Here is a 13,038-nt window from a genome sequence, read left to right on the forward strand (position 1 = left end):
TTTACAGGTAGAGTAATTGACTATGAATAGATGATAACAAGAGAGTAGCAGCGGTGTAAAATAGAGGTGTAAAAGAGGGGGAGGGGGCAATGCAAATAGCCTGGGTAGCCATTTGATTAGGTGTGGTAGCAGAGAGAACAGTCTATGACTAGAGTGGCTGGAGTCTTTGACCATTTTTAGGACCTTCCTCTGATGCTGCATGCTATAGAGGTTCTGGATGGCAGGAAGCTCGGCCCCAGTGATGTACTGGGCCATTTGCACTACTCTCAGCAGTGCCTTGCGGTCGGAGGCCGAGCAGTTGCCATACCAGGCTGTGATGCAACCAGTCAGGATGCTCTCAATGGTGCAGCTGTATAACCTTTTGAGGATCTGAGGACCTATGCCAAATATTTTTCTGTCTCCTGAGGGGGAATAGGTTTTGTCATATCCTCTTCACGACTGTCTTGGTGTGCTTGGACTCCAAGGAACTTGAAGCTCTCAACCTGCTCCACTGCAGCCACGCCATGATAACAGTCTAGCACTTGTTTTCCCAAACTCATCAAGCGTTGATTATTTAAATAATTTGGGAAACCAAATGCTGAACCATTATCATGGCGTATGCTTTATGTGAGGAAGTTAATTTGTCGAGGGACATTCAACCTGTAGACTGTCTATGAATAATGCTTTTTGTGATCTGAGATTCTAATGAATCCTCAGTGAATCATACAAACACAGTTTATCATCAAATCATCCCATATCTTTTATTTGTTTATTAAAACCGGGGATTCATTTTGAGGTTTATGTCTCAGTTTATGTCTCAGTTGAGGGTTGAACTTTGGCAGTGCTGTCTGGACTGGTTCCAACAACATCAGTCTGTTCACTGGCTCTTCCTCTGATCCGTCCACCCCCCCTTACCAGTCTATCCCTGAGGGAGGATGTTCCCTGTAGTTTGGGACACCATGGCTGCATCTCAATAGTCTAAAATGTCTTCCTCTCCTTGTCTTGTTTCCTTAATCTGTACTGACGTGAACCAACTGGAGTGATGGAAGTGAATGCCCGGCAGACATAGTCCCACCATGTTGTTGTCACCTCCTCTGCCTTTACAGATCAGTGCAGATGCAGGGGAGGAGAAACCACATCAGACTATTGATATGTGCTCTGTGCCTTGGGTCCAACCTAGTGGCTGTCTTCCAGCATCGCCAAGGCAACAGGCACAGTCTGTGGGCAAGCCCGATGTCTAACCCTCTCGTCTACGGTCAGGGTCAGGGATGGCAGCCCTTGAAGGACATACTGCGGTGGGGCGGATGAAGATCGAGCTGGATATAAAAGGAGAAGGATATTTTAAAAAGTGTGTGTGTTTGAGATGATCGATATTGCTCAGGGATATTAAGATGTTTAAGTGGGATGGCAAGACTCAAATGTATTTATAAAGACCTTCTTACATCAGTTGATGTCACAATGTGCTGAACAGAAACCCAGCCTAAAACCCCAAACAGCAAGCAATGCAGGTGTAGAAGCACGGCGGCTAGGAAAATCTCCCTTGAAAGGCCAGAACCTAGGAAGAAACCTAGAGAGGAACCAGGCTATGAGGGGTGGCCAGTCCTCTTCTGGCTGTGCCGGATGGGGATTATAACAGAACATGGCCAAGATGTTCAAATGTTCATAGATGACCAGCAGGGTCAAATAATAATAATTAGGGTGGTTGTAGAGGGTGCAACAGGTCAGCACCTCAGGAGTAATGTCAGTTGGCTTTTCATAGCCAATCATTCAGAGCATCTCTACCGCTCCTGCTGTCTCTAGAGAGTTGAAAACAGCAGGTTTGGGACAGGTAGCACGTCCAGTGAACAGGTCAGGGTTCCATAGCCGCAGGCAGAACAGTTGAAACTGGAGCATTTTGGATTCTTCTTATTTTCCTCAAATAAAAAAATAGGATGACCGAGCAACAGTCAGTGCTCTTCGATACTGCACGGTACTGTCTTTCCAAGCTAGTCGGAAGACTTCCAGTTTGGTGTAGCAACAGTCAGGGCTCTTCGATACTGCACGGTACTGTCTTTCCAAGCTAGTCGGAAGACTTCCAGTTTGGTGTAGCAACAGTCAGGGCTCTTCGATACTGCAAGCTGTAGCAACAGTCAGGGCTCTTCGATACTGCACGGTACTGTCTTTCCAAGCTCGTCGGAAGACTTCCAGTTTGGTGTAGCAACAGTAAGGGCTCTTCGATACTGCACGGTACTGTCTTTCCAAGCTAGTCGGAAGACTTCCAGTTTGGTGTAGCAACAGTAAGGGCTCTTCGATACTGCACGGTACTGTCTTTCCAAGCTAGTCGGAAGACTTCCAGTTTGGTGTAGCAACAGTCAGGGCTCTTCGATACTGCACGGTACTGTCTTTCCAAGCTCGTCGGAAGACTTCCAGTTTGGTGTAGCAACAGTCAGGGCTCTTCGATACTGCACGGTACTGTCTTTCCAAGCTAGTCGGAAGACTTCCAGTTTGGTGTAGCAACAGTCAGGGCTCTTCGATACTGCACGGTGCTGTCTTTCCAAGCTAGTCGGAAGACTTCCAGTTTGGTGTAGCAACAGTCAGGGCTCTTCGATACTGCACGGTGCTGTCTTTCCAAGCTAGTCGGAAGACTTCCAGTTTGGTGTAGCAACAGTCAGGGCTCTTCGATACTGCACGGTACTGTCTTTCCAAGCTCGTCGGAAGACTTCCAGTTTGGTGTAGCAACAGTCAGGGCTCTTCGATACTGCACGGTGCTGTCTTTCCAAGCTAGTCGGAAGACTTCCAGTTTGGTGTAGCAACAGTCAGGGCTCTTCGATACTGCACAGTACTGTCTTTCCAAGCTAGTCGGAAGACTTCCAGTTTGGTGTAGCAACAGTCAGAGCTCTTCGATACTGCACGGTACTGTCTTTCCAAGCTAGTCGGAAGACTTCCAGTTTGGTGTAGCAACAGTCAGGGCTCTTCGATACTGCACGGTGCTGTCTTTCCAAGCTAGTCGGAAGACTTCCAGTTTGGTGTAGCAACAGTCAGGGCTCTTCGATACTGCACGGTGCTGTCTTTCCAAGCTAGTCGGAAGACTTCCAGTTTGGTGTAGCAACAGTCAGGGCTCTTCGATACTGCACGGTACTGTCTTTCCAAGCTAGTCGGAAGACTTCCAGTTTGGTGTAGCAACAGTCAGGGCTCTTCGATACTGCACGGTACTGTCTTTCCAAGCTAGTCGGAAGACTTCCAGTTTGGTGTAGCAACAGTCAGGGCTCTTCGATACTGCACGGTACTGTCTTTCCAAGCTAGTCGGAAGACATACAGTTTTGTGTAGCGCCATTTCCGTTCCAATTTTCTGGAAGCTTGCTTCAGGCCTCGGGTATTTTCTGTTTACCAGGGAGCTAGTTTCTTATGACAAATGTTTTTTTGTTTTCATGGGTGCGACTGCATCTAGGGTATTATGCAAGGTTAAATTGAGTTCCTCAGTTAGGTGGTTAACTGATTTTTGTACTCTGATGTCCTTGGGTAGATGGAGGGAGTCTGGAAGGGCATCTGGGAATCTTTGGGTTGTCTGAGAATTTATAGCACAGCTTTTTATGATCCTTGGTTGGGGTCTGAGCAGATTATTTGTTGTGATTGCAAATGTAATAAAATGGTGGTTTGATAGTCCAGGATTATGAGGAAAACATTAAGATCCACAACATTTATTCCACTGGACAAAACTGGGTCCAGAGTATGACTGTGGCAGTGAGTAGGTCCGGAGACATGTTGGACAAAACCCAACATGGTGGCTCTGAAAGCCTTTTGGAATGGGTCTGTGGACTTTTCCATGTGAATATTAAAGTCACCAAAAATGCGAATATTATCTGCTATGACTACCATGCCCGAAAGGAATTCGGGGAACTCACTGAGGAACGCTATATATGGCCCAGGAGGCCTTTTTTTGTACATTTAAATTTGCTATCAGAAATGTTAGCAACACCTCCGCCTTTGCAGGATGAGCGGGGGATATGGTCACTAGTGTAACCAGGAGGTGAGGCCTCATTCAACACAGCAAATTCATCAGGCTTAAGCCATGCTTCATTCAGGCCAATCACATCAAGATTATGATCAGTGATTAGTTCATTGACGATAACTGCCTTAGAAGTGAGGGATCTAACATTAAGTAGCTCTATTTTGAGATGTGAGATATCACAATCTCTTTCAATAATGACAGGAATGGAGGAGGTCTTTATTCCAGTGAGATGGTGGGTTATCTTATTCGGGGGGTTTTATTAGTTTCGTGATGTGTGGGGGGCTTCATTAGTTGAGTAGGTTGTAGCTGTGTTTAGGGGGTTGAGATGGTGGTGAAAGCTGATGATTGAAGGTTAGAGCTGATAAATAGGCCTTGTAGTCCCTGCTTGGGGTTAAAAGGAGATGGCCAGAAGCAGATATGAAACCAAATGTCACTGTCACTTCCATTGCACTCTGCTCTCCATTTTCTCCCCCACCTCTCTTTTTCTCCCATCCATCCATTCCCGGTCCCTATTCATAATTCTCTCTCTCTCTCTCTCTCTCTCTCTCTCTCTCTCTCTCTCTCTCTCTCTCTCTCTCTCTCTCTCTCTCTCTCTCTCTCTCTCTCTCTCTCTTCTCTCTCTCGTCTCTAATAATTTGCAGTCAGTGGTCGTGCAGATTGCAGTTGGTCTCTGATTGGCTGAGCTGGGAGGAGTCTATTCTGATGTGTCACACCCATACCACATCAGCAGTATAGAACCTCCCTCTTTCCCTCTCTCCCATCATTCCCCTCTCTCGCTACCACTCTCTCTCCCTCACACACACACGCGTGCGCTTTCACACACATTCATACGCCAGAGCTGACACTGCAGCAGAAAAACAGCCTGGTAGCGAAAGAGAGGGACTCCATTGACTGTGAGAGAGGACTGTCTTCATGGAGAATCTATCGAGGAGTACCTGACCAGAGGCAATGGGCTGTGGGTGTGTGTGTTAATGTGTTAGGTCTGTGTGTGTGTGTGTGTGTGTGTGTGTGTGTGTGTGTGTGTGTGTGTGTGTGTGTGTGTGTGTGTGTGTGTGTGTGTGTGTGTGTGTGTGTGTGTGTGTGTGTGTGTGTGTGTGTGTGTGTGTGTGTGTGTGTGTGTGTGTGTGTGAGAGAGAGAGCACACCAGCAAGAGAAGCAGCACTGCAGATACTGACTGAGTCCGGAGCAAGATCCATTGCTCTCAACCTCTGTGTGTGTGTGTGTAAGAGCTGGTGTGTCATTCACTGCTCTGCCTGCGTGTCCTTGCGTATCTGTGTCGTCGGCCCTCTCCCTGTCCCTGTCCCAGAATGCTTCATTCTGCGCCCCTGTGCTGAGGAGGCTTTGGGCAGTATGGACTGTGCGCTGGCCGGGACCCCCCCCACGGATCTAGGCTGCCCCCCCAGGACGGGCACACACCGCACCTCTGCTGATGGGCGAGGACACTGACACCACCCGAACACTGAACCACAGCTTCCTCCGAGACCACAACTATGTGACTGAAGGTAAGAGATGACAGGGGCGTGGGGTGTGGGGCTGCAGGTAACATAGCGGTTAAGAGTGTTGGGCCAGTAACTGAAAGGTTGCTGGTTCAAATCCCAAGCCGACAAGGTGAACAAAAATCTGTCTGTTCCCTTGAGCAAGGTACTTAACCTTAATTGCTCTGGATAAGAGCGTCTTCGAAATTACTTAAAGTATGTGTGTGCTCTACGACTGTTTATGTAAGTGTGTGTGTTTTCTCTCTCACAATCTCTTTGCTCATAGGGTAGATCTATAATCTCTCATGAGAGGATCCAGAATCTTTCAAAGGAGTTAGTCAGGTACCGTCAGTTAGTCAGTACAGTCAGTTCGTCAGTACAGTCAGTTAGTCAGTGCAGTCAGTACAGTCAATTAGTCAATAAAGTCAGGTACAGTCAGTTAGTCAGTACAGTCAGTCAATGCAGTCAGTACAATCAGTACAGTCAGTTTAGTCAGTACAGTCAGTACAGTCAGTTAGTCAGTACAGTCAGGTACAGTCAGTTAGTCAGTGCAGTCAGTTAGTCAGTACAGTAAGTACAGTCAGTTAGTCAGTACAGTAAGTACAGTCAATTAGTCAGTACAGTTAGTTAGTCAGTGCAGACAGTTAATCAGTACAGTCAGGTACAGTGAGTTAGTCAGTACAGTCAGTTAGTCAGTGCAGTCAGTTAATCAGTACAGTCAGGTGCAGTCAGTTAGTCAGTGCAGTCAATTACTCAGTACAGTTAGTTAGTCAGTGCAGACAGTTAATCAGTACAGTCAGGTACAGTCAGTTAGTCAGTACAGTTAGTTAGTCAGTGCAGACAGTTAATCAGTACAGTCAGGTACAGTGAGTTAGTCAGTACAGTCAGTTAGTCAGTGCAGTCAGTTAATCAGTACAGTCAGGTGCAGTCAGTTAGTCAGTGCAGTCAATTACTCAGTACAGTCAGTTAGTCAGTACAGTCAGTTAGTCAGTATAGTCAGTACAGTCAGTACAGTCAGTTAGTCAGGTACAGTCAGTTAGTCAGGTACAGTCAGGTACAGTCAGTTAGTCAGTACAGTCTGGTACAGTAAGTTATTCACTACAGTCAGTTAGTCAGTGTAGTCAGTACAGTCAATTAGTCAGTAGAGTCAGTTAGTCAGTGCAGTCAGAGGCAGTCAGTTAGTCGGGACAGTCAGTACAGTCAGTACATTCAGTTAGTCAATGCAGTCAGTTAGTCAGTACAGTCTGTTAGTCAGTACAGCCAGTACAGTCAGTTAGTCAGTACAGTCAATTAGTCAGTACAGTCAGTACAGTCAGTTAGTCAGTAGTCAGTTACATTCAGTTAGTCAGTACAGTCAGTTAGTCAGTTAGTCAGGACAGTCAATTATTCAGTGCAGTCAGTACAGTCAATGCAGTCAGTGCAGTCAGTTAGTCTGTACAGTCAGTTAATCTGTACAGTCAGTTAGTCAGTGCAGTCAGTTACAGTCAGTTAGTCAGTACATTCAGTACAGTCAGTTACAGTCAGTTAGTCAGTACAGTCGTTACAGCTTGTCATTACAGTCAGTTAGTCAGTACAGTCAGTGCAGTCAGTCAATTACAGTCAGTGCAGTCAGTTACAGTCAGTGCAGTCGGTCAGTTACAGTCAGTACAGTCAGTCAGTTACAGTCAGTACAGTCAGTCTCTCTCTCTCCTGTCATCTCTCTCTCTCTCCTGTCATCCCTCTATCCTTTAGCTCTGATCTCTCCTCTCTCTCTCCTGTCATCTCTCTCTCTCTCCTGTCATCCCTCTATCCTTTAGCTCTGATCTCTCCTTTATTTCTTGTTCTCTTTTTTCTCCTCTCTCTCTCTGTGTGTGTGTGTGTGTGTGTGTGTGTGTGTGTGTGCAGGTGGTTGTGTGTGACTGTCTCTGGGTACTGTACATACCATACATGCATATATACAAGTGACTCATGAATTTTCTTGAGTTTTCATGAAATTAAAACACACCAGAAATAAATTAAAACAGAAATCTCTCTCTCTCTCTCTCTCTCTCTCTCTCTCTCTCTCTCTCTCTCTCTCTCTCTCAGAAATCTCTCTCTCTCTCTCTCTCTCTCTCTCTCTCTCTCTCTGTGTCTCTCTCTCTCTCTCTCTCTCTCTCTCTCTCTCTCTCTCTCTCTCTCTCTCTCTCTCTCTCTCTCTCTCTCTCTCTCTCTCTCTCTCTCTCTCTCTCTCTCTCTCTCTCTCTCTCTCTCTCTCTCTCTCTCTCTCTCTCTCTCTCTCTCTCTCTCTCTCTCTCTCTCTCTCTCTCTCTCTCTCTCTATCTCTCTCTCTCTCTCTCTCTCTCTCTCTCTCTCTCTCTCTCTCTCTGGTGATTGTTGAGTGTGTGTGGGCGGCTGACTGTCGAGTGACGTGCGTCAGAACAGAGGAGGTAGTTGTCTGAGTTTCATCCCTGTATCAGAATTCAGGATTAACATCCCAATCTATTTCCCTCTGTATTCCTGTTAATCTGAACTCAACACTGTTCATTTGGCTGGAACACTGGGCCACTTTCACACAGCAACATTGTTCAGCAGCTGGTCTCAGAGGTAGGATTACAAATCCAGAATGTTAAGGGGTTGTGTACCTGGAATTACCCTGTCTAGATAATCCATTACACACTGTGCTATTTTCAGTTGTTTATATCATTTGTTTGTATGTATGAATTAACAATGTCTCAAACAGTAGTGTGTGTGTGTGTGTGTGTGTGTGTGTGTGTGTGTGTGTGTGTGTGTGTGTGTGTGTGTGTGTGTGTGTGTGTGTGTGTGTGTGTGTGTGTGTGTGTGTGTGTGCACGTGTGCGTGTGCGTGCGTGTGTCTCTCTCTGAAATACTTTCTATGTGTGTCAATGGATACTGAATACTGTACATTGTCTTTCACGAGGGTGTGTGTGGGTGGAAGGCGTGTTCCATTGCATGCACACTGTCTCCCATACATCATACATCACCATCTGTCCATCACCATGGAAACAGAACAGGAAGATACATTTGGCGTGTTGGGAGTGGCCTTGGGTGATTGACAGGCTAGCCCCGCCCTCTAACAATAGCCATATTAAATTATGCCATCAGACCACAGCTAGAGTCCCTGACGATTCAGAAACACAGGGAGGAGTACATACAGCCAACACCATGCGACTCCTGTCCTGGCAGAGAGGTGTGATGTATTAGCAGGGCCATTCAACTAGTCCCAAAACATATTGCCTAGACCGTTGTTGTGGTGCTGATTTGTTTCTGAAAACCTTTGCTGAAGATAGGAGAGTGCAGTGTCTTGTTATAATATACTATGGCGTTATAGAAATGATTGTAGAAACACAGGAATAAACAAATCCCATAGTTCCACAAGGATTAGGATGTTGGCGATATCGGTATTCAACCCCCCTCCTCTTCATCCATCCCCACCACCTCAACCCCTCTCTCCACACCTCCATCTATCTATATATCCATCCATCCACCTCTGCTCTATTCCTCCTTCCCCTCCTGATATTACTCATTACATTGGCTATTGATGAAGTGTGTGTGTGCACACAGCAGTGTATCTGTAGCTATGTCAAGACCGAGGCCTCTCTCCAGTCTCCAGCGTTTCCTGCCCTAGGCTCGAAGAGGGGAGGATATTTAGCCCATTTCCTCCTGTTCCCCTCCACCTCTCTCTCCCCCTCCTGCCCTATAGTCTCCCCCTCCCTGTACAACCCTCCTGTCCCCCTCCCCCTCTCTCTCCCCCTCCTGCCCTATAGACTACCCCTCCCTGTACAACCCTCCTGTCCCGCTCACCCTCGCTCTCCCCCTCCTTCCCTGTAGACTACCCCTCCCTGTACAACCCTCCTGTCCCCCTCCCCTCTCTCTCCCCCTCCTGCCCTATAGTCTCCCCCTCCCTGTACAACCCTCCTGTCCCCCTCCCCCTCTCTCTCCCCCTCCTGCCCTATAGACTACCCCTCCCTGTACAACCCTCCTGCCCCCTCCCCCTCTCTCTCCCCCTCCTGCCCTATAGTCTCCCCCTCCCTGTACAACCCTCCTGTCCCCCTCCCCTCTCTCTCCCCCTCCTGCCCTATAGTCTCCCCCTCCCTGTACAGCCCTCCTGTCCCCCTCCCCTCTCTCTCCCCCTCCTGTCCTATAGTCTCCCCTCCCTGTACAACCCTCCTGTCCCCCTCCCGCTCTCTCTCCCCTCCTGCCCTATAGTCTCCCCCTCCCTGAACAACCCTCCTGTCCTCCTCCCCCTCTCTCTCCCCCTCCTGCCCTATAGACTACCCCTCCCTGTACAACCCTCCTGTCCCCCTCCCCTCTCTCTCCCCCTCCTGCCCTATAGACTACCCCTCCCTGTACAACCCTCCTGTCCCCCTCCCCTCTCTCTCCCCCTCCTGCCCTATAGACTACCCCTCCCTGTACAACCCTCCTGTCCCCCTCACCCTCGCTCTCCCCTCCTTCCCTGTAGACTACCCCTCCCTGTACAACCCTCCTGTCCCCTCCCCTCTCTCTCCCCCTCCTGCCCTATAGACTCCCCTCCCTGTACAGCCCTCCTGTCCCCCTCCCCTCTCTCTCCCCCTCCTGCCCTATAGACTACCCCTCCCTGTACAACCCTCCTGTCCCCTCCCCCTCTCTCCCCCTCCTGCCCTATAGTCTCCCCTCCCCTGTACAACCCTCCTGTCCCCCTCCCCTCTCTCTCCCCCTCCTGCCCTATAGTCTCCCCCCCTCCCCTCCTGTCCCCCTCCCCTCTCTCTCCCCCTCCTGCCCTATAGTCTCCCCTCCCTGTAGCCCTCCTGTCCCCTCCCCTCTCTCTCTCCCCTCCTGCCCTATAGACTACCCCTCCCTGTACAACCCTCCTGTCCCCCTCCCCCTCTCTCTCCCCTCCTGCCCTATAGTCTCCCCCTCCCTGAACAACCCTCCTGTCCTCCTCCCCCTCTCTCTCCCCCTCCTGCCCTATAGACTACCCCCCCTGTACAACCCTCCTGTCCCCCTCCCCTCTCTCTCCCCCTCCTGCCCTATAGACTACCCTCCCTGTACAACCCTCCTGCCCCCTCCCCCTCTCTCTCCCCTCCTGCCCTATAGTCTCCCCTCCCTGTACAACCCTCCTGTCCCCCTCCCCTCTCTCTCCCCCTCCTGCCCTATAGACTCCCCTCCCTGTACAACCCTCCTGTCCCCCTCCCCTCTCTCTCCCCCTCCTGCCCTATAGACTACCCCTCCCTGTACAACCCTCCTGTCCCCCTCCCCTCTCTCTCCCCTCCTGCCCTATAGTCTCCCCTCCCTGTACAGCCCTCCTGTTCCCCTCCCCTCTCTCTCCCCCTCCTGCCCTATAGACTACCCCTCCCTGTACAACCCTCCTGTCCCCCTCCCCTCTCTCCTCCCCCTCCTGCCCTATAGTCTCCCCCTCCCTGTACAACCCTTCTGTCCCCCTCCCCTCTCTCTCCCCCTCCTGCCCTATAGACTACCCCTCCCTGTACAACCCTCCTGTCCCCTCCCCCTCTCTCTCCCCATCCTGCCCTATAGACTACCCCTCCCTGTACAACCCTCCTGCCCCTCCCCTCTCTCCCCCCTCCTGCCCTATAGTCTCCCCCTCCCTGTACAACCCTCCTGTCCCCCTCCCCTCCTCCTCCTCCTGCCCTATAGTCTCCCCCTCCCTGTACAACCCTTCTGTCCCCCTCCCCCTCTCTCCCCCTCCTGCCCTATAGACTACCCCTCCCTGTACAACCCTCCTGTCCCCCTCCCCTCTCTCTCCCCCTCCTGCCCTATATTCTCCCCTCCCTGTACAACCCTTCTGTCCCCCTCCCCCTCTCTCTCCCCCGCCTGCCCTATAGTCTCCCCCTCCCTGTACAGCCCTCCTGTCCCCCTCCCCCTCTCTCTCCCACTCCTGCCCTATAGTCTCCCCCTCCCTGTACAACCCTCCTGTCCCCCTCCCCTCTCTCTCCCCCTCCTGCCCTATAGTCTCCCCTCCCTGTACAACCCTTCTGTCCCCCTCCCCTCTCTCTCCCCCCTCCTACCCTATATTCTCCCCTCCCTGTACAACCCTTCTGTCCCCCTCCCCTCTCTCTCCCCCTCCTACCCTATATTCTCCCCCTCCCTGTACAACCCTTCTGTCCCCCTCCCCTCCTCTCCCCCTCCTACCCTATATTCTCCCCTCCCTGTACAACCCCTTCTGTCCCCCTCCCCTCTCTCTCCCCCTCCTGCCCTATAGTCTCCCCCTCCCTGTACAGCCCTCCTGTCCCCCTCCCCTCTCTCTCCCACTCCTGCCCTATATTCTCCCCTCCCTGTACAACCCTTCTGTCCCCCTCCCCTCTCTCTCCCCTCCTACCCTATATTCTCCCCTCCCTGTACAACCCTTCTGTCCCCCTCCCCTCTCTCTCCCCCTCCTACCCTATATTCTCCCCCTCCCTGTACAACCCTTCTGTCCCCCTCCCCTCTCTCTCCCCCTCCTACCCTATATTCTCCCCCTCCCTGTACAACCCTTCTGTCCCCCTCCCCTCTCTCTCCCCTCCTGCCCTATAGTCTCCCCCTCCCTGTACAACCCTCCTGTCCCCCTCCCCTCTCTCTCCCACTCCTGCCCTATAGTCTCCCCCTCCCCCTACAACCCTCCTGTCCCCTCCCCCTCTCTCTCCCCCTCCTGCCCTATAGTCTCCCCTCCCTGTACAACCCTTCTGTCCCCCTCCCCTCTCTCTCCCCTCCTACCCTATATTCTCCCCCTCCCTGTACAACCCTTCTGTCCCCCTCCCCTCTCTCTCCCCCTCCTACCCTATATTCTCCCCCTCCCTGTACAACCCTTCTGTCCCCCTCCCCCTCTCTCTCCCCCTCCTACCCTATATTCTCCCCCTCCCTGTACAACCCTTCTGTCCCCCTCCCCCTCTCTCTCCCCCTCCTACCCTATATTCTCCCCCTCCCTGTACAACCCTTCTGTCCTATGGCTAGGAGTTCCTGGACAGAGATGGAAGGATGGTGAAATGGACATGTTAACGATAATAATAAAACCATGACAACATGCATGATTTGTTTGTATCAGTCACTACAGTACTAACAATGCCACCATTAATTTCATTATAGTACAGAAGAAGGAAAGGAGACACTTTAGAGCCACCCCCACCTCCTCCTCTCTCCTCCCCTCCCTCCCTGTGGCATCCCTCTGTGATGCAGTGTAACTGAGACCCTGCTGCCCCCCTCTTGCAGGGCTGCTCGTGGCTTTAGCCTGAAGAGCCCGCCCCGCCTCCTCCCCTCTCCCGGACTCCTCCCCCAGGATGTTGAACCCTATCCAGGTCCTGTGCTCCGACATCACTTCCCTCTCTCTGGAGCCCGAGCCGTTTGCCTCTTACACTGAAGGTGTGTTTACACTATACAGTACCAATTACTTTTCACTTTATCACCTATTCAGATATATCAAGACCCAGAGCACTGTGTGTGTGTGAGCGACTGTCTATCTGTCTGTCTGTGTGAATAGATTGTTTGTGTGTGTGTGCGACTGTGTCTGTCTCTGTGCGCATCTGGCTCTGTGAGTGTCTCTTTCTCTGTGTGTGTGTGTGTGTGTGTGTGTGTGTGTGTGTGTGTGCGACTGTGTCTGTCTCTGTGTGCATCTGGCTCTGTGAGTGTCTCTTTTCTGTGTGTGTGTGTG

The 13,038-nt window shown here is 50.8% G+C and overlaps 1 protein-coding gene across 3 annotated transcripts in view; it reads left to right on the top strand.

Annotated features, from left to right (window-relative positions):
- Positions 1-4,731: 4,731 nt before the first annotated feature.
- LOC118363958 (serine/threonine-protein phosphatase 2A 55 kDa regulatory subunit B gamma isoform-like) overlaps positions 4,732-13,038 on the top strand; it is a 28,268-nt gene continuing 19,961 nt past the window's right edge. Inside the window, exons 1-3 of one of the 3 annotated variants that reach the window (XM_052488203.1) lie at positions 4,732-4,926; positions 5,274-5,469; positions 12,600-12,749. In XM_052488203.1, the coding sequence (XP_052344163.1) occupies positions 12,668-12,749 (82 nt within the window). In that variant the 5' untranslated portion in view covers positions 4,732-4,926; positions 5,274-5,469; positions 12,600-12,667. Of the gene's footprint in view, positions 5,470-12,599; positions 12,750-13,038 lie in introns of all 3 variants that reach the window. The other 2 variants (XM_052488202.1, XM_052488204.1) reach the window with 2 other exon arrangements.

The sequence above is a fragment of the Oncorhynchus keta genome, chromosome 30 (assembly GCF_023373465.1).
Source record: "Oncorhynchus keta strain PuntledgeMale-10-30-2019 chromosome 30, Oket_V2, whole genome shotgun sequence".
Classification (NCBI taxonomy): domain Eukaryota; kingdom Metazoa; phylum Chordata; class Actinopteri; order Salmoniformes; family Salmonidae; genus Oncorhynchus; species Oncorhynchus keta.